Genomic DNA, 26,907 nt, shown 5'->3' with positions numbered 1-26,907 from the left:
TTTTTTTTAATGTTTATTTATTTTTGAGAGAGAGAGAGAAAGAGACATAGTATGAGCGGTGGAGGGGCAGAGAGAAGGGGAGACACATAATCCAAAGCAGGCTCCAGGCCCTGAGCTATCAGCACAGAGACCAATGCAGGACTTGAACTCATGAACCGCAAGATCATGACCTGAGTCCGAGCTGGATGCTTAACCAACTGAGCCACTCAGGCGCCCCAGCAAACTTTTCCCCCAATCTCTTTCTCTGGCTGTTCTAGTTACGTGAGTTGACTCTTTACCTACTGTGGCTATGAAATGTTTTGCCTTTCCAGCCTGCAATATCAGTTGCCTATTGTCTTTGCCTGGCTTTTCCAATGCCATATATTTTAGATTTTTGTTACAATAGCACCCACCCCACTTTTGGTACTGACTTCTGTGTTAGGATAGGCTATACCTAATCTGTGATAACAGCCCCCTGAATCTCGGTAGCTTAAGCACATAAAGGTTTATTTCTTGCTCTCACAAAGTTGACTGTAAGTTTTTGGTGGGGAGTGGGCACTCCTCCACATAGGTACTCTGTGATTCAGGCTGGTTCAGGTTCTATCACCTAGATAGTCATTGACTACTCTGGCAGGGGAAGAAAAAGTTGAGATTGTCCAAGAGCATTCACCATCAAAGAAATGACATTTATTACTTCAACTCAAATTTATTTTATTCGGTACTAATCAAATGTCCCCACTAACTGCAAGAGAGCTGAGAATTTTAACCTCTTGTATTCCCAGGAAAGAGGAGACATTATACTGGTGAGCACAATGTCTATCACATATGGAAGACTTTCTTATAAAACTCCCCTCCTAGGTGGGCTCTGGGACTAGAGTTGTACCCTTCCAAACCCAAAGTCATTGCCCATGTGCAGTGTTGGCAAACACCTTGAGGGCATCAGCAGATTTGGTGTTTTGAAATTCTTAACCTTTTGGTTACAGGCTTTCATCCAAAAATTGGCCTGGGAATTTCCCCCACTGGATTTTCAGCTCTTAAATCCATTTAATGTGTTGGAATTTAAAAACTATATATATTATCTAGCATTTTCCATTGTTTCCCTTGTGAACTTATTTGCATAATTACGGAAATACCATTTGGCTGTCACTCCAGGAGTTCCCACCTCTGGACAATCTCATTACTGAGGTTTCTCACTACAGCCTCTTGTCTCCACTTCTTCCTCTTATCTTTGACAAATTCTTTGCTTCCACTTGTCTTTGACTGGGTCTGGGCTGCTTTTGAGAGTCCTTGCACACTATGTGATCTGGGTATTATAACTTCTGACTTCTCCAGAAATTTAGTTTGCTTTTAATTTTTCCACTTCCTTTGCTGCTTTTGAATGATTTCTGGGGAAGACATGGAGGAAAATGCTCATGTCTGTAACTATGTTCATAATGGAAGAATATTTAAACTTTAGGTTCCATTAATGAAGAAAGGCTTGTACACTTGTTTCTCATGTAAATGAAATGAATGGCTTTGAAACCAAAGAACGTTGTACTATCTAGGCAATATGCCTTGCTCATGGGTTCACAGAAGTGTATGTTAAAATGGGCTGTAGGCTCACATAATATAACCTAATATAACCTTTTGATGTTATTCTAGAACAGTTAATTCTAATTATTTAAACTAGTACTATTAAGACGGTAGAGAAGGAACTTATACAGGTGATCTGGTGTTTGCTTTTTGTTTTGCAGGGAAGCAAACTGGTCTTCATGCCATTCATGTGAGATATACAGTCAAGGTTTCCTTTGTGCTACTATAATTACCAATCTACAGTATACTTAAAAAACTCTGTCTCTCTTTAGTCTTACTCTTCCACCTCCCAGAGTGTCTTATTCAGTCAATATAAGTTGATTCTGGAGGGCAGGATCGAAGGAACCCTGAAAAGCATCCTAGGATTTGAAGATGAGATCCGATTGTCAAAACATGGAATAACAGAACGTCCTGATCCTGGTCTGACCAGGACCGTCCTGGTTCCCCACCCCTTCCCTGTGTACTGAATACTCATTTCCCTCTGAAAGTGTTCCAGGTGGGATCATCAATTACAGTGTCACCCTGTCTAATACATGTCCCTTCAGCTGTTTTCAAAGTCACATGTTTGGCAGTTAACTCAGACAACATTTATTTAACATTTAAACTGTTTAGACACAGACTCCCACTACTATATTCCTTTCTGTTTCCTTCCAGTATTCTCCATAGGGCCTCCTGTTTCTGAAGATTTTATGAAAGAAAATTCATAATAATGAATGGTCTTATTTCCATGCCACTCAATATATGCTGAGGGAAGAAAATGACTTATCTGCCTTTGTCAAGTTGTTTTCTTTTGAGTGCAGTTTAGGCTTCAAATTCTGTGGTTTCAGGTTATAGATGCACAAATCACATATGGCATGAACACACTGAAAACCAGAGTCCCTCTTCATAAGTTTGAAATGTCCTCATTTCTCCCAAGGACATAAGATTTTCTTTATGACTCTGCAAATACATCTAAAAGTCTTCATTTGTCAGTTTGATGAATGTGCTACCAAATAACAGTGCCTTGGCACGTAAATCATTTTCCCATGAAATCTTTAAAGAACACTGTCAAATGTCTCTTTGTAGCCTTTGATTCTATTGGTTTTATGCTTTTAAGGTGTCAGGAAATATAGCTGGCTCTCTGGGGGTGATTTTCTTTTAAAGTTCTAGATAGCAGATGTTTATAAAACCTAATAGAAAAGGTGTCTTTCCCTTCTCATGTGGGTTAGATTTAAATCAGAAAATACAATAACTGACAGTAGTTGTGAACTACGTTAATAATTCTAAAATTTAAAATTAATATATTCTTCCATCTGGAGTCTTAACTAAACATTTTTAACATCTTTGAAATTCGCAAAGAAAAGGTGTCTCTTGTCAAGTAACGAGAAGCTAGAACGGCAGGGATTTTTATTGTTCTCATGTCAGATATTGCTCAGATTCACACCCTCACTGCAATCAGTGTTATGCATATGTATACTGAGAGCTTTCCCATTCAGCAAGCAGATTTATAATTCCTCTAGAGACAAGTTTTTGTTGCAAAGGACTAGCATCTCTATATGCATAATCACCCCTTCTTTTTGTGTGCTTTTGCAGAGTGAGCCGGGATGCTCTTTATTTTTGTGGACACGTTTGAAAGCCTCTGCTTTCAACGTTTATATTAAGGTGACAGTAACACAATGTAAGAACATTCAGTCAATCAATCATGTAAGATTTAATGAGCATTTATAACATGTTAGACTATCCTAGGCACTGAGATTACAAAAATGAACAAATCTAATGTACTTAGTCTAATGAGAAGGCAGATTCATTAATGAATAGTTATAAAGAAAAAATATGAAAGGTGGAACAGGGATCAGGGTTTTTATGGCAAGCCCCACGTAGACGTGGGACCACAGAAAGTGAGAGTAAACTGTAGTATAACTTGAATGTCACTTGGTCCACTAGCGTGTAACTTGGTTCCCTTTCCTGTATTAGAGAATCCTATGGCCTAACCCCACCTGCTCCCCCACTGGGAGCGGGACCGCTCTGGCTTGGAGCAGCCTGAGGAGAGCTACAGGGCCTTGCCTGAGTATTCTACAGACTTGAGTCTTTTCTAGAGCTCGTGGGAGGAGTTGTATGTGTTTTCCTCAGGGGACACTAACAGATCTGATATGATGTGGAATCATCCAACTTTTATGGTAGGAAAGCCACGTTCCCAAAGGACCCCAGAAACAGACCCAGAAAGTCCTCTTGACAAGGCATTACTTGGGACTACTTTAGGCCAGAGAAGATAGAAAGTACAGGATCTAGAGGGCTCAGGTGATGTAGGATCGGTGGTAGGAAGTTATGTACCGACTGGATATGTTGGGCATTTGTCCACAATGGGACCTGCCCGTGCTGGCTTTGACTTACTGGATTCCATTGACCTTGATCCCCTCTGAATCAGTCCTACTGGCATTTTTGACAACAGGTCATGGTTTCAAGCTCCTTTTCATACAGTTGGCAACTCTGATCCTGTCCTGTCAGTCCTTTCCCCATTCCCATTTCTATTCATATTCATGCTCTCTCTTCCACAACAGGGTAGAGTGCGCAAGTTTCATCTCTTATAATTAAGGATATCTTACATAAAAGATTTCTCATGTAATGAAATAGCCATAGCACTCAGCTCTGGGCTTGACAGACAAGGTCCTAAGCAGAAGCAAGGCTGCTTGTCAAGGAAGATGATGGCAGGGAGCCCTGTGGACCAGCGAGAATGTCAGTACTTGCATGCTTGACATGGAAGACACAGCTCTTCCTTCAGTCAGCAGCATGGACTACCTATATTCAAGCAGCTTTGACCTTGAACTGACTGCTGACCAGCTGCTGTCAAATTCATGTCTGGACAAATTAATGTCTGCAGAAGCCAGTCAGTACACTAGACCAGTGCTGGTCAACAATGACCTTAGTACTAATCCAAGGTGATAATACAAACTATAAAGACAATGTAGCAAGTTTTTCATGCAGCTGAATGAATTTGGTTTAAAGGAATCTGAGATGGTTTTTACTTACCTTTGGTGTTAGAGGTCTTCCTATTAAAGGCAATAGATGGCTATTTTATTTTTAATGTTTCTGTCAAAACGAAAGTTGGCAGTTTTATGTTGGTTCTACACATTTGGGGGGGATATTTTGCTATTCTATGAAACATTCAGGTTTTGGGAACCACTGATCTAAGAGTCTCGTATACAACTGTTCCCTAGAGCTTTCTTAACCTTGACACTTTTGACATTTTGAGCCATATAGTTCCTTGCTGGGGGGGGTTGTTGTGCAGGGTAGGATGTTTCACAGCATCATGGCCTCTACCCACTCGATGCCAATAACAACTCTCCCCATCTGGACAGAGCAACTAAAAATGCTTCAGATGTTAGGTGGGTTGGGATGGGTTGTGTGGGGCTGTGCTCAAAAAGTTTGAAAGATACTGCTCCAGAGACATAGTAAATTTTATTTTATTATTATTTTTTATTTTGATATCTTCTCTTAAAGAAATTCTACTGCAGTAAACAACAGGTTATGGTCAGTTGTATGGTGAACATTTATAAATGCAGATGGCAAGGAGAAAAAGCTATTAAAGTACAGTAAAGTCTTGGTTTGCGAGCATAATCCATTCTGGAAATATGCTTGTAATCCAAAGCCCTCGTATATCAAAGTGAATTTCCCCATAAGAAATAATGGAAAGTCAGATGATTCATTCACAGCCCAAAAATATTCATAGAAAAATGATTACAGTACTGTAATATAATACAACATAATAAAGAAAACATAAAGAAAAATGAACAAATTAGCCTGAACTTACCTTTGAAAACCTTCGTGGCTGGTGTGAAGGAGATGAGAGAAAGGGGGGTTATTGTGTAGGATGACTTTCACTATCACTAATGGTGTCGCTGCTGTGTATCAGCTCAATGGAATCTTTTTCTTTTCCTGCAACTTTAACAAGGAACCTAGCCAATGACACTTGCTATTGCCTCTTTCTGAGGATTTCACAGAAATGTAACATAGCGTTGTTAAACAGATTCATTGCTCACACTGCTACAGCCTTACTCGAGTGGTGCTTTTCTACAAACTTTTGTACTTTCCCACATTTTACACATCTGCCTACTCTCATCTGAAATGAGGGATTTCTCCCCTTTTTGTCCTCTTTCTCTGCAGATGTGATCGCCCCCACAACCGCTCACTGTTGCTCGCGATGCAACAGTTTGATCCAATAGTCAGATGCCAGTTGTGGGCACCTTCCAACGTTCTGAACAATCACTGATTTCTGTCAAACACTGCAGCCTGAGACCAAGCATTTGAGCATGGGAGATGATCACCCACAATCCTGCAGAGAGAGAGAGAGAGAGAGAGAGAAGAACCACTGTTCATTTGTGATTATGTGACGTTTGACCTCATGTACTACTTATATTGCAAGACATTGCTCATTTATCAAGTTAAAATTTTTTAGAAATGTTTGCTCATCTTGTGAAACACTTGCAGAACAAGTTACTCACAATCCAGGGTTTTACTGTGTGTGTGGATATGGATGTGTATTTTTTCCTTTATTATCTACTATTATACCTCGATATATGTCTCATAAAGATGCTGTAAGGCTTAGTTGCTTCGTTGGCCTTAACAAAGTATTGAAACTACTCAACTAAAGCATAGTGTAGAAAGACAAAGTATTATTATATATAATAGTATTTTGCATTTACATGTCACTTTTCGCTTAAGACTCTCAATCCATTGATTTATTTGTTTCCTCAATGTATGATTCTCAGTTCATGTCAGGGAAACTGAGGCACAAGCCAGTGTTCACCTGACATAATAATCAGAGAATTAATTAAGTCTCTCATTTCCTTCACAATACCCTAATCACTCTTACTATACATATATTATAGTATAGTATAATACTATACTAATTTTACATATCGTATACTAAATACTACATAATATATACTATATTTAATGTAAGTATATTATATAATGTACTTAATGTATAGTAAATACAACTTTTATATTTTATATTCTATATACTTTATAATTTTTAACATACATATTTCTCATTGCTAGGCTGGCAGCCTTTTAAAAGTAGGGGCAGGTCTTCTTTAGTTGTGTATCTCTCAGAACTAACGGCGGGCTGTGGGCACAGCAATCACAGGCAGCTGGTAGACATTAGGAAATGGCAGTTGCATTAGCGCAGTTCTCCACAGAAACATTTTCATTACAGATTTATCTTTTCAGTGCTGGACTTTTAGGGCTGAGACTGATATAAGTAAATATATCTGCATCTTTTGTAATTTAGTTATAATACAACTTAAAATATATGGTGGCATAACAGGACTGCATTCTGATTTTCATGGACATTAATTATCTTTGCCTTCATGGGCTCCTTTCTCCCTTTAAAAAAAAGTTAAAAATGACAGTTTATGGCTACTTGCTGTAAAGATGGCTACAATCTAAGATGGATTATCTTCTTTTTTACTGATTAAAAAATGATTAAAACACTCTAGTGGGACCCTAAAGGAACCATGTACTCTGGGCATTGTGCCTGTGGTAACCAGTAAAGAAGTGAGCACTGAGGGTCACACACTGAAATGTTAACTATGCTTTTCCTCCTCAATCTCATGCTCCCAGGGAGATAGTCTGGTTTTATTGCCTCATGGAAGAAAGACACAGCAAGCAACAAAAACGCCAAATTCTTGACTTCTGGGTTCAAAAGCTTGGGTTTTAGGATGGGTTTTAGGATGACACCATAAATTTGTAGAATAGAAGAGCTGGGCTGCCCCGTCCCTTAGGAGACGAAGAGTTCGTGGACTGAAGATGGAGGGCACCAGAGAAGCCCAGAGCGTGTGGGTTTGTCTGGGACCCCAAGGTGGAATTAAGACCTTAGAAATCCCTGATCAGATGGGACCTATCCCTGCCTAGCCCTCTATTCCTGGGCTAAGATTTTGGAGGTGTTGAACTGTGGAGCTTCTGTGTGTCTCCCAGGCCCAGTGTGGTGGGATCATGAAAGCTTGATGGGCAAGGCAAACAGCTTAGGAATAGCATTTGCTTCCAGGAGTCCTGAGTTGAGAGGAACACAAGAGCGTTCTTGGTGGCCTAGATAATGGCACACTTGTGGCAGAGTGCTAGTCTACAGAGAGCCCATGTGGCAGGATCAGGAGGGCGTAGCAGAGATCTGCATGGGTCCATAATGGAAGACCACAGGAGAATGCGGAGGTTTCCATAGATGTCAGCAGGGAGAGGTGATGACACAGAGATGGATTCTTGGCAGTGCAGCACCACACAAGCCCTTGAAAGTTGGCAGGGATCCATAATTGACCAAAATTAAAGTTTTTCCATCTTGGCAATATGAGCACTTGGAAAAGAAACTAAGTATACTTACGGAAAAAATAAAGTTGCACTTCTTGTACACCAAAATTTTTAAAAGGTGGGTAAGTATTCACTATACATAGGTGTTTATGTGCTTGACAGTAATAAAGGATCTTCTGCTTTTATTTTTTTCATCTTGCAAAAATCTCATTGTTATTATGTCTGTCTTCATTTTTCATTTCATGTGGAAATGAAAACACAGAAAAGTTAAGTGATTTGCCGAAGGTCACACAGCTAGGACCTGAGCAATGACTCAAACCCATGGCTCCATTCACTCTACCACTCCCAGTTCTTGATGTTCAGTATTCCCCCTAAGGACTTAAGTGAGAGTTTCCTGTGAGGCTCTCAAAAAATGCTGATATGGTACCAGAATGCTTTTAGTGTTTTGAAATTTAATGCTCAGGTAGTAGGAGGGCAGAGGGTTCACATGCCTGAGCATAGCTGCTCTGCCCTGGGCTCCCTCACTGCTGTGTTCTATGCAGTTCTCTGCTCTCCTCTCAGAGGTGGGTAAGCAAGGGTGTAGCTTGAATGTGGTGTAGGGGCTCAGCTCTGATACAGTGGGATGTGGTGGACCTAGGGCTTCCTGACTTGGATCTGGGTTCCCCATCCAGTTGAGTGGACACTGTTCTGCTTCCATAACCCTGTGCCCACATGTAGAATTTTCTTGTTTGTCTGGGTCTCTTGCCAGACTGAGCAACTGAGGCTAGGACTGCATTAGGCTTGTCCCCTACTGCATCCCCTCCTGGCATGTAGTAGGTACTTAAAATACATCCTGAATAAATAGACAATTGAATGGATGGATGGGTGGATAGATGGTTAGATGGATGAATGGATTGGCGAATGAATTCTTGGGTACCTCAGTGTCCCTTACGTAATCTTAGCCCTGTATCCCTCAATAGCAAGGCCCCTTCAGATTGATGTTTGGGTTCAGCTTCCTTTATCTCACCTAAGAAAGCTTTGCAAGGGCACCCTCTTACACTGTTGGTGGGAATGTAAACTGGTGCAGCTCCTCTGGAAAACTGTGGAGGTTCCTCAAAAAATTAACAATAGAGGGGCTCCTGGGTGGCTCAGTCGGATAAGCGTCCGACTTCGGCTCAGGTCATGATCTCACGGTTTGTGGGTTTGAGCCCTGTGTCAGGCTCTGTGCTGACAGCCAGTTCAGAGCCTGGAGACTGTCTTTGGATTCTATGTCTCCCTCTCTCTCTGACCCTCCCATGCCCATGCTGTCTTTATCTCTCTCTCAAAAATAAATAAAACATTAAAAAAAAATTTTAAATTAACAATAGAACCCCCCAATGACCCAGCAATAGCACTGCTAGGAATTTATCCAGGGATACAGGAGTGCTGATGCATAGGGGCACATGTACCCCAATGTTCATAGCAGCACTTTCAATAATAGCCAAATCATGGAAACAGCCTAAATGTCCATCAACTGAAGAATGGATCAAGATTATGTGGTTTACCTATACAATGGAATACTACATGGCGATGAGAAAAAATGAAATCTGGCTATTTGTAGCAATGTGAATGGAACTCGAGGTTATTATGCTAAGTGAATCAAGTCAGGCAGAGAAAGACAGATACCATATGTTTTCACTCATATGTGGAACAGGAGAAATTTAATAGAGGACCATAGGGGAGGGGAAGGGGAAGGGGAAAAAGTATTAAGGAGAGGGAGAGAGGGAGGGAGGGAGGCAAGCCATAGGAGACTCTTAAATACTAAGAACAAACTAAGGGTTGATGGGGGTGGGGGAGAGGGGAAAATGGATGACGGGCATGGAGGAGGGCACTTGTTGGGATGAGCACTGGGTGTTATATGGAAACCAACTTGATAATAAACTATAATAAAAAATAAAATGAAATAAAAATGAAATAATGAGCAAAAATTAAATTAAATTTAAATTTAAAAAAAAAAGAAAGCTTTGCAACAATAGATAGTTCTGCTGTAGGCCACTTCACTTCCTTTTTCCTTTCCTATTCCCAAATCCCTCCATTTTTATTATTTCTATTCACCCTTTTAGTCAAGATGTTTGGAATATTTTTTCTCTCTTCCATCTACATGCTTTTTCTCAGCTTATGTGTGTCAGCTTTCTTTAAACCCTCTTTAGAAGCCAGAAGCACATGTTGTAAATCCATATGAGCAGATACTTTGCTCTTTCTCATTCTGAAAAAAAAAAATCATGGTAGAAAATATTTCTAATATGGCAAGTTGCCTTTCTAATTTATTACTGTGTCTCATTTTCAAATTTACTTTTGGTAAATAATCTACATTATTGAATGAGTTTCACTTCATTGGAGTCACTGAGTAATTGCTGTGTTGGATAAGTATTGTGCCTGTGATATTATTAGTTTTATCATGTGTGCTAAGTTGTATTTAGAAAATAGCCTCAGCATTGCTTGAAAGGAGATGGAAAATACTTTATATATCCCACATCCAGTGAATTTATAATTAAAGCAGTGTCATAAATATGGTAAATTTTCATTGGATATTTTTTAAAAATTTAAAAGCAGTACATGATAAATAAGCTTTATCCCTTAACAGATTCTAATTTATTTCTTAAGGCACCATGACAGAGAAGCCTATCCCAAAGATTATGATATAGAAGGTCCTGAGGAAATAAAAAAACTGTGTAATTCAACATATTGGCGACTTGGAACCAGTGAACCTCCAGTAAGTAATTGCTGCTGATTTCTTTTATTTTTTTTAATGTTTTATTTATTTTTGAGAGAGAGAGAGAGACAGTGTGAGCAGGGGAGGGTCAGAGAGAGAGGGAGACACAGAATCTGAAGCAGGCTCCAGGCTCTGAGCTCCAGGCACAGAACCCAACGCGGGGCTCAAACCCACGAACCGTGAGATCATGACCTGAGCCAAAGTCGGACGCTTAACCAACCGAGCCACCCAGGGGCCCTTGATTTCTTCTTTTAAAAATTTTTAAAAATGTTTATTTATTTATTTGGAGAGAGAAAGAGAGAGTGCACGAGCAGGGAAGGAGCAGAGAGAGAGGGGGAGAGAGAGAGAGTCCCAAGCCCCAGTGTGGGGCTAAAACGCACAAACTGTGAGACCATGACCGGAGCCAAAGTCAGGAGTCCGACGCTTAATCGACTGAGCCACCCAGGTGCCCCTGATTTCCTTTAAGTCTGGAATCTTCCTCCTAGTGAAACATGGAAAAGTAAAGGCACAAAAACTTTGTGCTACCCTCCTAAGCTATGTTATTTATTTAGGCAGGTGACTTAGTCACTGTGTGCTTCAGTGGCCTTACCTATAAAATGTGCACAGTTATAAGATAAAGCAAATAAAGTGGTTAATTGGGTGCCTGGCATATAGTGGACACTCAAGGAATTATTAGTGCTGTTAGGATACTGTTGTTGCAGCTACAGCATCTTGCTCGATGTCTCCTTTAACCTTCACAATCACCCTGTGCAGAAGGTATTACTGTCTCTATATTACAGATGGGGAGAAACTCCTAGAGGTTAAGTGACTTACTCAGAGTCGCACAGCTGGGGAGTGGCTGAGTGAGAGTTTGAATCCAGTTCTTTGATTTCAAGTCTTTTGTTTTTGTCTTAAGGTGGTGGAGCTGTGAGTTATTAAAACATGCTGGTATTATTCTCCTAACATTTGTATGATCCAATTCCTAAAGGAATATTCACTGCACAAGTACTTCCTATTTGAAATGCCGTGAGTGGGTTACTCTTTGGCTCTTTTGGTACCTGAGAGCTTACCTCTCCCAAAACCCCCAAATTGTTCCTACCATGCTAAGAGCTTTAGGACTGCTTAAAGACTCAATTCAGCCTTATAGGATGGCTTTGGGGCCTGAAGAGCTGGTAACTTGAGTAGGACAGATGTGAATGTGTTGAGAAGATTGGGCTTGTATTACATTCTGTCCCCAAAGACATGGCTAGCTTGAAATAAGGCAAGCCCAGGAAGACGAGTAATTCCATATTGGAAATGGGCCTAGAAGATTCTCAGTTTTCTAGGGTGTTGGGAATGAATTAGCTTATCAGGGCCCATGCTTGTTACCTTCCTGCCTTTTATATTTGCTGTGGAATCAATCAACACACACACACACACACACACACCATCTCATTGGTATCCTTATTTTTTTGCTTCTCAGTGTCTTCTTGCCCTATAGCTCCAACCTCAAGGGCATTCTCATGGTTTCCGCAGTTTCCATATTGCTCTCCTGCCTTGCAAATCAAGCCGCCTTTTGGTCACTAGCCAGCACATGGAGGGGTGCCCAAGCTTTGCCTTGTTTTCTTGAGCATGAGGCTATGTGGTCAGGGCAAGAGCAAGGTGGGCAAAGCAGGCATTGCCTGGCATACATTTAGCGTCTTTGACTCTTAAAAAACATTTGTTTTTTATTTCTAAATGAAAATGCTCTCCGTCTCTGGGTTGTGGGAGGACGTGAAATGAAGTGAACTATGTGAGGTAGAAACCTCAAACATTCATTCTGCACCATCTATACATCATAGCAATCAAGCCTCAGGTTTAATAGAGGATGTATAAATTAGACAATATTTTATTTTGTTCATGGTCATTAAAACTGTGTGTTTCTTCTTCCAGGTTTATAGGTATATTAGATAGAATGAAAATAGACCAAGGGGTCAACTATTTCTGATGCTATTCTCATATCTTAATAGTAAGTTACATTTTTCTAGACTTTTATGTATAAAGCACTTGCTCCTTGCAATTCTCAACAAAGTTATAAAGTTGACAAGAAAAATATTATTATTCCAATTTTAAACCTAGACTCCCTGATCTATTTTTTAAAATTCTTTTAACATTTATTATTTTTCAGAGACACAAAGAGATAGAGCACGAATGGGTAAGGGGCAAAAAGAGAGGGAGACACAGAATCCGAAGCAGGCTCTGGGCTCTAAGCTGTCAGCACGGAGACCAATGCAGGGCTTGAACTCACAGACCGCGAGATCATGACCTGAGCCAACTGAGCCACCCAGACACTCCTAGACTCCCTGATTTTTTTTTCTTGAATGGTTTATTGTCAAGTTGGTTTCCTAGACTCCCTGATCTTAAATGACTCCCCACAAGGCCCCAGTAGTAAAGAAGAAGGGGAATACAGGCACAGAACCTTCATATTTTCATATCTCAGGTGTGATGCTGGATGTAGCAAGAGGATGGATGAGTTCTTCTTCTTGCCACTGAGTTTTGATAGAGGCCTAAACACTAGAATACTCTCAATAGTTGGTAAAAACCACACATCCCAAAGCAAAGTCCTAGACCATCTAGGCAGGACCATGCTAGGCCAGTATGAGTGATTATGTCCTTGAAGACTAGAATTCAGGAAGGATTTATTTAGTTGTGGGTTGCATGCCCCTTCTTCCTCACTTGAGAGGTTTTCCTTCCTCAGTTTTCAAAGGAATGAGACAGATTAATATTTGTGTCCTGGAATTTAGAGGACATGGGGTCCAAGAATATGACACATGTGAAACAGCAAGGCCCACCTGGTGCAGGATTCCACGTCTAAAGCAACCCCGAGCTGGGAAAGTGAGAAGCTTAAATCTAATACAGTTAGAACTTTTGATTGTCACTGGACTGGAAAATTTCATAACTAAAATGAGATCCTTCTCAAGATTGAGGGGCCTAGAAGTGTTATGGGACTTGCTTAAAATTTCCATTAAGGAAAAGGATAGAACTAGCCATCCATGGGGGCTGAAGAGGCAGTTTGATTAAAATGAAGCTGATTCATGAATTACATCCTACTGATGCAACAAGATCAATTCAACAAGATGGTTATATGAATAGTACCTTATCTCAGTGTCTGGACGAGTCTTCAGGCTGGCCCTCTGAGTGGCCCACATGGTATAAATGAGAAAACTGAGGTCAAGTGAAGCTGAATGACTTGTTCAAAGTCAAACAGCTAGAAAATTGTATTAAAAATTAAAATCTAGGGGCACCTGGGTGGCTCAGTCGGTTAAGCGTCTGACTTCGGCTCAGGTCATGATCTCTCGGTTCGTGGGTTCGAGCCCCACATCGGGCTCTGTGCTGACAGCCAGCTCAGAGCCTGGGGCCTGTTTCAGATTCTGTGTCTCCCTCTCTCCTCTGACCCTCCCCTGCTCACGCTCTCTCTCTCTCTCTGTGTCTCAGAAATTTAAAAAAAAAAATCATTAAAAAAATTAAAATCTATTTTTCCCCTCTGATTACAGAACCTAAGCTCTTAAATACTTCTCATACTTCCTCTTGGAATGCCAAGCTGTTCCACTCCCAGTCCAGTGGCCTTTTTAACCCCCGACACTGCATCCTGATTGGTGTTTGTGCTCTGACTTGGGCATTGTGTACATCTCACTGTGTATGTGTTGGGGCATCGGTTTCTTACATCTTTTCTATAACCTCTATCCTGTTTCCTGAATTATGTCCACACACATGCTAGCCAGCCTTATTCCCATGTGTCTCTTTTCCTAAATGTTTTCTTAGCACTTTTGGATTTTTGCAGTATTGCTGCTAAGTGGTTGCTTTCTACGTCCACCAGCATTTCTCTTCTGCTGCATGAAGTTCTCCTTGCCCTTAAATGCTGCTGCCAGGGCTAATGTGAGCATTGTTTATTTGTACCAGGATTTTGAGTAGGCCTTTCTCTTTGTCTACGTTTTGGCTGAGACTCCAGAAGGCCACAAACAAAACCATAGTCTCATGTGGCACTTGGGTGGGACCCCCAAAGATGGTGCCCTTAGGCCAGCACTCACATGAAGGATATAAGAGGTTTGAAATCCAAGAAGCCCAAAGAAGGGTTTGAGAACAGAAACAGGGTTTTGGAAAAGGTGTACTGTGAGTCTCACCTGCCTGGTAAAGTTACAGATACAAGGTTCAGGTGATCTATCTGAAACAGCAGAGCGGAAAGAGAGGAACTAGTTGCATGTACATCAGTGGTGGGACAAAGATAAATGAGTACTCAGGCCCAGAGGTGGCTTTTGGGGATCGGATGTGGGCCATACAGAGGACAAAGATGATAGGGAGCCATCTCGGAACCTGCCCAAGAGCCCCTCGTGTAAGGATTTAAGGGACAGTCACTGGATTCCCAGGGGCTCAGGCAGGACAGTTAAGTGCACATGGTGGCATCCTATGTCACGGGGCATAGCCACTGAGTGTTTCCAGAAGAGATCTTAACATCCAACAGAAGGCCTCAAGAAAGCCAGTTTCGAACATCAATCAGTGCTGGAGAGGGTCAGACTTCAGACATGCCCAGAGGAAACCGAAACAAAATTATACTTCCATCTTCCTTATATTTTTCTGTCTCTTCCTCATCTCCCCACACACTTATCTTAAATCCTCAAGAAGCCAGAGGGAGTTAATGAGTAGTGAAGAATTTTAAGGGGGACAATTGGGAAGAAGCTAAATGAGTTCCCTTTTCACACTGAGTTATGTCAAGCTAAAGCTGATCCCAAGGTACAGAAATTTTAAATAAAACTTTCATTTTAAATGGAGTTTTGGCCAGTACTTGGGACTGGGTATTTTACTTACCTCATTAAGATTTCTCTTGAGATAGAAGCAGCCAGAAGGTGTTTATATTATCAGAAAGTAACCACAAAGTCCCAACAACTGTCATCAAGGAGCATAAGAAAGAATGCTCCTCTCCAAAAGACCATGGATGGGCAGTGGTAGAGGAAGAATAGATTTGTTTATTGATTGTACCTACTTACAAGTCCCACTTAGTCAGTGAGCTAGATGTCCATTTGCGATAAAAGAGCAGGCCATTCACATCATCCCTCTCTATCCCCTTCCCTTCTTTTAGTTCTCTTCATGGCATTTAAATTACTTGGCTCTAAAACAGCTCCATGAGAAAAAGGACTTTGGTCTGTTTTGTTCTCTGCTATTTCTCCAGTTCCTAGAATGGTGCCTGGTACAGAGTGGGTGCTCAGTAAACATCTGTGGAAGGAATGAAGAGAGAAAAGAAGGAAAAAGGCAAAGAAAAAGAAGATAGGCAAGAAGGAAGGGAAGAAAAAGGAGGGAGGCAGGGAGGGAGGAATATATTCCACAAGTATATATTGAGGCCCTACTATTTTGCTAAGTTCTGGGGTAAGAAACGTAATTCGACATGAGGTCACTATACATCAGGAACTCACAGGCTCGTGGGACAGTGCAGGTTTACAACCACAGTGGCAAAGTATACAGCGGATGCTATGATAGGGAGAGGATCGGGATGCTGAGAGGGGCTCCTGAACTGAAACGGGTTGAGGAGAGGATCGTGGATGGTTTCCTAGTGGAGGTGGCCACAGTGAAGCTCCTGGGCTGAAGCCAAAGTACTGTTTGTTGCTGAAATCTGGAAACATGCCAGTGAGGTTTCAGTGGCGGCATAATCCCAGCCCCGTGGTCCTTCAGGCTTCAGGAGACCAAGTGGGGCCACGGGGGATGCAGATGCACAGGGGAGCAGTCCTTCAAGCCACTGGGGTTTCTCTGATGATTTTCCTAGTCTAAGCAAGTATGGGAAATTGTATTTTAAACTGTACTGTTTTGTCTTGGTATTTTATTTAAACGCTATTCAGGTGCTGCTTAGCCATACCAGAGTGAGTCCCATGTGAACTAAAATGCTCAGGAGTCCTTCTATCATTGTTTCTTCATTTGTAAAGCCCTTCACCCATGGATCCACCACTTCTAAAGGCTATGTCACAATCAGTATGTAAGACCGCTTCTGAGGCAGTAAACTCAGAAGAATTAAGTACAGAGTATATTTGATGCTGTGTCATAGATCTTATCAGACATAAAAGAACAAGGAAAACCATGAGTGATTTTACAAACAGGTTTTCTTATACAGCTAATGGATCATTGCCAAGGCAATTTTGGAACTAAAAGGACAACATGAATGAGCAAATTAAGCTAATATTGGTATTAATAGCATTGCAGTCATTTTGGACTTTAAAATGGTAAATAAATGAACACTGTAAAAGTGTACTAACATTCATTTTATGAAGTGATAGAGAACAGCCAAGTAGTCTCAAATGTGAACTGTTTTAGTGGATAGAAAGATGACATTTAAAAATTGATGACCCTGAAAAGGATATAATTCTACCAGATCTGAGAAAATCAATTATCATTTACTTAATTGGTTCAGGTAGTTTTTTCCCTTTGATTAACATAGTAGAATAGTGTTTTGGCCACTATAGTCTTACAGATGCTTCTTGCATTCGGCTCTAAGTGCCTGAACGAGGTATATGGATCAAATCTTTGTAAATGGAATAATTTAAAATGCCATTGGAGAAGAACCACTTAAACCAGGAAAAAGGAAGATGTTTGGGGATAGCAGGCTGTAGAGTCAGGGCCGCCTCCTGCTGCCTGTCTCCAGAATCTCTGGGCTTGGAGCTGATGCCACCAGTTTCAGTGTCCTCTCATGGGTCTACTGTGGATTGTCCTTTCCAATATCAGCACAGGTGCATCTGCCTTTCCTCTTTCAGGAATTCTGTATAAATTTAGGCCAACAGAGTGTACTTCCCTTTTTTGCTTATGCAGCTAAGGGTTTATTTATTCTAGCATATATCTTATCCGTCATTTCTAGGGACTTGGGACAAAATGAACGTAGGCGTCTGCCATTTTGATCCCATCACTCTCCTTCACAGTTCTTTTTTGGTGTCAATAACATGCCTAATTTAACTTTTAGAGAAACTAGATTTTAATTTTTCAGTATATCAGTTTGCTTAAGCACATGCAAGTGGTATGTTGAATAAATGGGACTCAAAAGATGCAATCACACACACACACACACACACACACACACACACACACACACACACCTATATTCTTTGTCCTCACTGTCTGTTCATCCTACTTTGTGGAGTTAGTTCTTTTCTGTACCCCTGGATAAAATGTTGTGCAGATTTTATAAGTTTTATGGTCACTCTCAGATCACAGAAAGTCTTTTGGTCACATTTCAGTAATTAAAGTATCTCATCAAAATGATGCATTGCATTGAAGCCAAAAGACTTTCTCCTCCTCCAGTGAGACTGTGCTCCAGGCCAGGAAAGCCTGTAGAGGGAAGTGCATGAGGGGAGGGTTGGCTCATTTCCTATTTCTTCACTTGCTCTGTTTTTTTTCCCCTCAGATAACAACTAAAAGGCCATGTTGTGATTATTCTACTAATATTAATTACTTAACTGAGACTGTTTTTGTTACAAGAAACAGTTTTGTTATTTGAGAGTGATCATAACAAAAGATTGAACACGTAGTTGAAAAAAAGAAAGGAATCATTTTTCCGATCAAACCCCATGAGTCCCAGTTGTTTAAATAATGATGGGAAGGGGGCCTCTCTCTTGAGATCCTTTGAATAATCTGTATATAGAGCTACTGAGTTCTCCTAGACATGAAAACAGAGCCAGAATTTCCAAGAGCAAAACTACTGCTGAGAAATAAGAATCATCCCTTTTAAAAGATAGACTTTTTTAAAAGTTTACTTATTTTTTGAGAGATAGAGAGATTGCATGAGTGGAGCAGAGAGAGAGAGAGACGGAGAATCCCAAGCATGCTTCTCTGATCCACCCAGGCAGCCCTAAAGATAAAGACTTTTAACAGAGTCTCAATATTACTTGTTGATGCTGATGACTTTTTGGCAATGGTACAAGAAAGCTACAGTTGATAGGGGAAGTGCTGTTTAACAGGGCAAAATGAAACTCCTCAGTTATGACTGAAGATCTATGATAATAGATGCCAGCTTCTTTATTCCAAAGTGAGGTACCAGATCTGTCACATAGAAAACGCAAAGCATTTGGGGTAGTAAATGGTTTTGAGCCTCTTGATCTCTCATCCACTTTGAAGATTAAAAAAAGAAAGAAAGAAAAGGCTGAAATTAAAGAGACCTGGCTGAGAGTATTTGGAATTTGGAGAGAATTTACGTGCTGAGTTCAACCCCTCCTATCCCCATGGGATAAGCTACTTCATTCTGGGCAGGGAATTTGATTAAGTATTACCCTGAAGTTGGGGGACTTACTTATTTCCAAAGAAGCCTATGGCATCAGAGAGGGTACTTGGCTTAAAAGGTATCTGCAGGAGCACCTGGGTTGCTTAGTCAGTTAAGCATCTGACTTGAGCTCAGGTCTCGATCTCACAGTTGGTGAGTTTGAGCCCCACGTCAGGCTTTGTGCTGACAGCTCAGAGCCTGGATCCTGCTTCAGATTCTGTGTCTCCCTCTCTCTCTGCCCTTCCCCTGATCACCCTGTCTCTCTCTCAAAAATAAATAAGCATTTAGAACATTTTTTAAAAAAGGAAAATGCCTGCATTTCCTTCAGTATGAGTCAGAGGAGTCTGCTTTCTGGGGACCCTATAAACAACATAAGAAAGAAATGTCAATTAGTGTTCATCTAAAATGAATCTTCCCGAGAGAGATTCTTCTGTGAGTAAGTCATCCACAGCAGAAGGAGTCTGTTTACCCTCAAGTGTGGAACTTGAGGGGAAGTCATAAATGACTTTCTCTTTCCCTGTACCAGTTACCCAGGTTACATGTCTACTGGGATTTCTTAAATGCTGCACATACCGGAAGAGTTCATCTTGGAAGATTAGAAGTTGGGATTTTAAGAAAAATTGATACTTGGGAAAATGGGGAATAAGAATAACATTATGAAGTGAACTTCCTATATACACATTAGATTTTTTTTATATTACCATTCGACTCAAGCTAGATTTTATTATGCAAATTTAATGGAAATTTTAGTGATTATCCTGTGAGTTTGTACTCTGTTAACTTAGCTATCTCACACACCAAATTGCCAATCTCCAGTTTGTGATATATATCTATATGCATGTAGAGAGCCCAAAAGACTTTTAAACATATGGTAGTGCTTTTATAAATTATCCACCCTTATGTCAGGTTATGAGCATTTCTAGACCAAAGTGATTTTTCACATGAAAATGGTGTAGGATTAGGTTTGCCCACATGCAGCAGAAACCACAGATCAACAGTGGCTGTTCACATAAGGTTTTATTCTTTCCTATAAAGAATCTGGATAGCAGGTGAGGACTGGTGGGCAGTTGCACAGATTGTCAGAGACCTATTCCTTCCAGCTTTCAATTATGCCATCGCTTGTGCAGAGTCCTACGTGGCTGCCAGAGACCTGCCGTTATGTCCACATTTCAGGCAGCCGGAAGGGAAAAACAGAAGCAGGACCTTTCCTGGAGGTTGTGTAAATTACTTCCATTTATGTCTCGTTGTTCAGAGCCAGTCGCTAGTCCTATGTAAGTATAAGGGAGACTAGAAGTGCACCTATTATGATGAGCACCAGGTGTTGTAGAGCAGTGTTGAATCACTGTACTGTACACCTGAAACTAATTTTACACTGTACGTTAACTAACTGGAATTTAAATTAAAACTTTAAAAACTTTCTTAAAAAATAAAGGACACTAGAAAGTGTAGTTTGAAACACCATATGCCCAGCTAAAATTGTGGGGTCCTGTTACTGATGAAATTGATGGACAGCATTTGCTCCTGACACAGGAAACACAGAGGTTAAGAGTGGGCTCTGGAGACAGATGGCTTCTCTTTGATTCTTGGCCCCACCACTTACTAGGTTGTAACTTTGATCAGGAGTTTAAAACTTTCCATGTCTTGGGGCGCCNAGAAATAAATAAAAAAAAAACATTAAAAAAAAATTAAAAAAAAAAAAAACTTTCCATGTCTTTATCTCCTCAAGTGTAAAGTGGGGATAGTAGAGTTTTCTGAACATTTAATGTGAAGACAGAATAGTGTCTGGCCATGTGCTATTGTTATTGCCATTATCCCCATGCTTTACTGCAACTCACTAAGCTACAGTCAGCAGAGTCTCTGGAGTTGGTTTACTACTGCAGCCTGGCATTTCATAGACGATGGATTGATGAACGAATGAGCCAGATTGCATATTTTGAATTGTGTAACTTCTGCCTTCTCGCTGGTTTACCTAGGTGTTGCTTAATCTGTTTCAGCCTCAGTTTTCCCTTCCCTAAAATGAAGAGAAACCATGCCAAGTGTTCTTCCTTTCTCCCTTCAGATCTACTCTTCATCCTTCTCAACCCTGCTCTGTGCCCAGAAGCTGACCTTTATGGATGGCTTTGATGAGCTTCCTTGCCCTCTGGCCTTCTGTGGAAGACACTGACAGATTATCAGAGGTGGTAGGAGAGTTAGCTTGGACATTTATTCCTGTGGTTTTTCTCCCTGCAGGGCTAAGGTTTGGCAGTGGCTGTGTGCTATAGACTGAATGTTTGTGTCCCCCCAAAACTCAAATGTTGAAATCCTAACCCCCAGGTGATGAAATTTGGAGGTAGGCACTTGGGAAGTGATTAGGTCATGAGGGTAGAGTCCTCAGAAATGGGATTAGTGCCCTAATAAAAGAGACCCCAGAGATTTTCTTCCTTCCTTCTGCTGTGTGAGGATATGGTCAAAAGATGGCTTTCCATCAACCAGGAAGCAGGCTCTCACCAGACACTGCTGGTGCCTTAATCTTGGACTTCCCAGCCTCCAGAACTGTGAGAAATAAATTTCTGTTGTTTATAAGTCACTCAGTTTATGGTATTTATAAGGGCAATCCAAATACTGTATGTCTGTTCTGAAACCCACAACTACCAAGTGACCTCTTTACAGCTATAGGCCTTACTAGGTTCTACCCTATGGCTCGCCACAATTGCTATCCTCAGGGTACTTCAACATGGTTGATTTTTCCAAAGCTGGCCACACACTTTTATATAAATAGGTCCTTCATTATACTCTCCTCAGTTCCCCATTTGATTGTTCTTTTCTTTCTGTGGCTATGATTGATACGCAAGACTCATGGGATTGTTTTGCATATTTAATGAAATCATGCGTATGAAGTGCTTAATACAGTGCTCACGCATATACTAAAACTGAAGTGCTTAGTACATTGTATGATACAAAATAATCACTCAATAAACTTAAATCCACCTAATGCTATTGTTTTTCTTTTAACTCATTATTTCATGTTTGCAAATATCTTTGTTTCATATAATTTTCAAAGGTGTTGATTGATTATTGAAATATTTTACTGCTGAAAATGATCAGAGCGTTATCTAAGGTTAATTTTTGGGTCAGCCTTACTCATGAAAACAAAATGGTGAATAGCAATTTTTTTCCCAAAAGAAATGTCTTACTTTTTTGTTAAAGTATATAATATAAAGCTCAATAATACAGTGTCCTTTACCATTGACTTGTGAACCTGGGAGTCTATGAGGGGGAGTACTTGAACAAAGGGTATAAGGAGTGAGAGCTGAGAAATTGTGCTGGGTGGCTGGTGATTCAGGAGGGTGAGGTTTTAGAGAACATTGGTCAGAGAAGCCAAGGATCTATAGAGCCATGGAGTAGACCAGGGAACTGGGGCCAGAGACTATAGTTAAAACTGCTTTGAGTAGGGTAGGTTCCCACTTACAGCAGAACCTTATTATACTGATGTTTGACTATAGCTAAGATATTCTTGTTGTTGAAGTCTCCAAATATCTAAACAGAGGTTTTTCTCTCTCTCTTTAAAACAAAAGCAAAAACAAAAACAAAAAACCCAAAACCTGGTGGGATTAATGTGATCTAGGACTTCACTGGATGTCTTAGGGAAGTTAGTCTTCAGGTTTGGGGAGAGTAATGGGTTCTCTTGGTGGTGGTGAGTTCTGCTTCTCTGCTGCGAACCCCCACATTCACGATCTTCTAGAGTTTGGAATGGAAAAAATATTGAATCTTCAGTGTCCATTTTTGTTCATAAGATCCTCCAGATGTTACCCATGAGGCTTCTTCAATTGAAGACGTCTTACAGGTCTTTCTCATAGTAATAGTTGCCTGATAGTTTATTGAATAATCCGCACTGGAGGACGGATAGTGATGGTGGTGGTCCTGCTGCTACTGCTGCTGGTACTGGTGCTGGTGCTGGTGTCTCAAGTCCCATGTGACTTACAGAGTGATTGCTACAAACACTTTCTTACTTAACATATAATAACCTTGAGAAGAACGTATAAGTCAGTACTTAGTTGAAGGCATTTCATAGAAACAACCAATTTGATTTTTTATTTTCCAGTAACATAGTAAGGAATTGGCATTTTCAGATATTTACAATGAAATAGTTGACTGCTAAGAGGTATTTTTTAAAGTGTATTTATTTTTAAGAGAGAGAGAGAGGGAGAGAGAGAGGACACAAGCAGGGGAGGGGTAGAGAGAGAGGGAGAGAGAGAGAGAAAGAGAGAGAGAGAGAGAATGAGAATCCCAAGCAGGCTCCGAGTTCTTCAGAACCTGGCATGTCAGTGCAGAGCCTGGCATGGGGCTCAAATCCACAAACTGTGAGATCATGACCTGAGCTAAAGTTGGACACTTAACCAACTGAGCCACCAGGTGCTTTCTAATGTCAACAGTGTCAACAGTTAAAATCAGAATATACTTTGGGGCCCCTGGGTGTTGCGGTCAGTTAAGCATCTGACTCTTGATTTTTGCTCAGATCATAATCCCAGTGTCATGAGCTCAAGCACCATGTTGAGCTCCTCACTGGTATGAAGTCTGCTTAAGATTCTCTCTCTCTCTCTCTCTCTCTCTCCCTCCCTCTCTGTACCCCTCCCCCTGCTCACACACACATGCACACCCTTTCTGTCTCTCTCTCTTAAAAAAAAATCAGAAATGTACTTCAACAAAAATATTTTAGTAACTGACCATTTTTGGCATTGTATTTACTTTTCTTATATGTACCTTCTATTTTTCCAGATTTGGATATCAGAAACACATGAACAAATGGCACAAATTTATTTAAACAGAGAATTGGCTACAACAAAGAGAAAGGCTTTACTGAATGAAGAAACAATGAGCTCTGGGATTATTGAAAGGTATTCTTAATACTTTCCTTCACTTATAGAACATACATGTGCAGGAAAGGGTTTGGACGAGTAGTGAGGAGGTGCAGTGGCCCCGGCTACCATTACACGACCACAGCAACCACAATGAACACATCTCCAGCTTCTGTGCTTTCTGTTCATGCCATGCCCTGTGTCTAGAATTCACTTTCCTTCAGTTGTTTGCCAATCAGCATTACCCATTCTGGGTCCTCTTTACATAATTTTTTTCTGGTCAGTCTTCTGACTATTTAGGTTTGAATACCAGCTCCACCCTTCACTTGTGAAAGTAGATAGTGTCTATAATCTTCAGTTTGCCAACATGTAAAATGGGAATTATAAGAAGTATCTACTTCATAGGGTTGTTGGGAAGTGTAGATGTAGAGAAGTATGACATGTTGATAGAAATATTGCCTGAAAAGCAGTAAAAAATAGGTAAGCTGTCATTAGTCAGGATTAATTGCTCTTATATTCTTGCTCTCTGAGCGTTTTGTTTATGCTCTTCATAGGAGTTGGACTTACATTCTAGTTATTAATATGTATGTGTGTTTCCCTTGAAATAGTTCCTTGAAAAGAGAAACTATTTCTTTTAAAAAATTTTTCTTATGTTTATTTATTTTTGAGAGAGATACAGAGTGCAAGCAGGGGAGGGGCAGTGAGAGAGGGAGAAAGACAGAAAGAATCCCAAGCAGCCTGTGTGCTGCCAGCACAGAGCCTGATATGGGGCTCGAACTCAACAAACTGTGAGATCATGATCTGAGCTGAAGTCAGGAGCCAGATGCTTAACCGACGAAGGCATCCCAGAGAACTATTTCTTACATATCTATAGTCCTGCAACTTGGCATAATGCCTTTCCATGGAAAAGCCTATCCATAGACTCTGTCTTATCTTGTAACTGTTGGAAAATGTAGTCAAAACAGTGACAAAAATGCTGAATTTTTCATTTACTTGTTGGGACATTTTATTTTGCAAGGTGCATGAAAGTTGCAGACATGAAAATCTTTTAAAAAACTATCATACAAATTCTGTCCCAGCTATACCACCCATGCACATTTGTGTTAATTTTATTCATGGTTATACAAGTTATACTTGGAGGGAGGGTTCAGAACCTGACTGATCCTGGGGCACCTGGGTGGCTCTGTCGGTTAAGTGTCCAACTTTGGCTCAGGTCATGATTTCATGGTTGTTGGGTTTGGGCCCCGCATTGGACGCTGTGCTGACAGCCAGCTCAGAGCCTGGAGACTGTTTCAGATTCTGTGTCTCCTTCTCTTTCTGCCCCTCCCCTGCTTACGCTCTCTCTCTCTCTCAGAAATAAATCATTAAAAAAAATTAAAAGAGGGGCGCCTGGGTGGCTTAGTCGGTTAAGCGTCCGACTTTCGCTTAGGTCATGATCTCGCAGTTCGTGGGTTTGAGCCCCGCGTCGGGTTCTGTGCTGACTGCCAGCTCAGAGCCTGGAGCCTATTTCAGTCTGTGACTCCCTCTCTCTCTGACCCTCCCCTGCTCACGCTGTCTCTCTCTCTCTCCCTCCTAGAAATAAAAATAAAACATTAAAAAAAAATTTTTTTTTAAAAAATTAAAAGAAAAAAAGAAACTGACCGATCCCATTAATACCTGGAGCTCCCAATAGAGCATTTTCTGTCTACCGCCCCCATCACTGTCTCCCTTGCTCACAAAGTCAGTAGTTGAAGCAGGTACTGGAACAGGTTGCACTGTGTACCCACCTCCAGCTAGCGGGTGGTCCAGTTCGTCCAGAAGCTTCTTGGACCTAACTATCCTTTCCCTACATTTAACGGGTATATCCCCAATTATAGGTTCTATCAATTTTATTACTATAATTGTTAATATAAAACCATGAGCCATATCTCAGTACCAAGCACTGTTGTTTGATCAGTCCTACTTACAGCCACACTTTTACTACTGCCACTCCCCGTCTCAGCAGCTTGAATAACTAGATTATTAGCCAACTGCGATTTAAATACCCCTTTCTTTGTATGGAGCTGTGGAATCTCTATATTGTACACCTGAATCTAACGTAACACTGTATGTTAACTACACTAGAATTAAAATAAAAAATAAAAAGGATTAAAGAAATCCAGCTCCAAGTAAGTTTTGTATGGCTTTGAAAGTTTATAAATGTCAGTCTGACATGCTTTCTAAAAATTGTTGTCTTGTTTCCAGGGACACTGGATTGCCTGCTACTGGCTTTGGAGCTCTCTTTACTAGACACCCACCAGATCGTCGCAAAATGTTAGTTCCCTAAACTGCTGCAGATTGCACCAAATGTTTCTTCATTAATTGGGAGGTTTGTTTGCAGAAGTGAGGGGGTGAGGAGTCTACCAGGTCAACAAAATACCCTTTACATGGCACTTCATGGTCTCCTATCCTTTAACAAGGGTTTTGTTTTCCCATCAGTTTGCAAGCACTAATAATAATAGTACAGTCAGTCCTCATTATTTGTGGATACTATATTTGCAAAGTCTCCTGCTTGCTATAATTTATTTGTAACCCCCAAATCAGTCAGTGCTCAGGGTGCTGTGCAGTCATTCGTGGATATGCGTCGAAAGGCAGCACAATTGAGCCAATTAGTGTGCACATTCCCAGCTGAGCGGGGGAAAGCAGAACTCTACCTTCCCATTTCAGCTCACCTACTGTACACGAGTGTCCTTCTCCCCACCTATTTACTGCCATGACTTCTCCTTTTTTGCCTATGCTTTTTGTTGGTGATTTTGCTGTTTGAAATGGCTTATGAGTACAATGTTCAAGTGCTGTCTCCTGTCCCAAGCACAAAAGGACTGTGATGTGACTTAGGGAGAAAACATGCGTATTAGGTAGGTTTCCTTCAGGCATGAGCTATGGAGCTGTTGGCCATGTTCAATGTTAATGAATTAGCAGTCCATATTAAATAAAGTGTCTTTAAGCAGAAACACACATAAAACCAGGGCATGTACTAATTGGCTTAGGAAAATGTTGTGGCTGGAGGCTCTCAGGAACCTAGCCCTATGTTTCCCCTAGAGCAGTGGTTCCGTATCTGCTAATTCAGTGTTTCTGGTGACTTTATGGAACATTACTGTGAATGATGAGCATGGACTATCGAGCAAGAGACTGCTAATTTTTACTGATAAAAGAAATACGTTTATTTTGGGGCAGCATGACTTGTTACTACAGAAAACAAATTTGTCTTCCACTCATCTTTCTAAAGAAGACAAACTTTCATAATTTCAGTAATGATGTATAGGTAAGTG

The 26,907-nt window shown here is 40.7% G+C and overlaps 1 protein-coding gene across 6 annotated transcripts in view; it reads left to right on the top strand.

The window, feature by feature from the left end:
- CFAP95 (cilia and flagella associated protein 95) overlaps nt 1-26,907 on the top strand; it is a 91,758-nt gene that overhangs the window by 16,015 nt on the left and 48,836 nt on the right. For all 6 annotated transcript variants that reach the window (XM_077759402.1, XM_077759399.1, XM_077759404.1 and 3 more), the window contains exons 2-4: nt 10,453-10,561; nt 23,541-23,659; nt 25,844-25,912. In XM_077759402.1, coding sequence (XP_077615528.1) covers nt 10,453-10,561; nt 23,541-23,659; nt 25,844-25,912 — 297 coding nt within the window. The remainder of the gene's footprint in view (nt 1-10,452; nt 10,562-23,540; nt 23,660-25,843; nt 25,913-26,907) is intronic.

The sequence above is a fragment of the Crocuta crocuta genome, unplaced genomic scaffold (genome assembly GCF_008692635.1).
Source record: "Crocuta crocuta isolate KB4526 unplaced genomic scaffold, BGI_CrCroc_1.0 scaffold41, whole genome shotgun sequence".
Taxonomy (NCBI): domain Eukaryota; kingdom Metazoa; phylum Chordata; class Mammalia; order Carnivora; family Hyaenidae; genus Crocuta; species Crocuta crocuta.
This window is presented reverse-complemented; position numbering and strand designations above follow the sequence as displayed.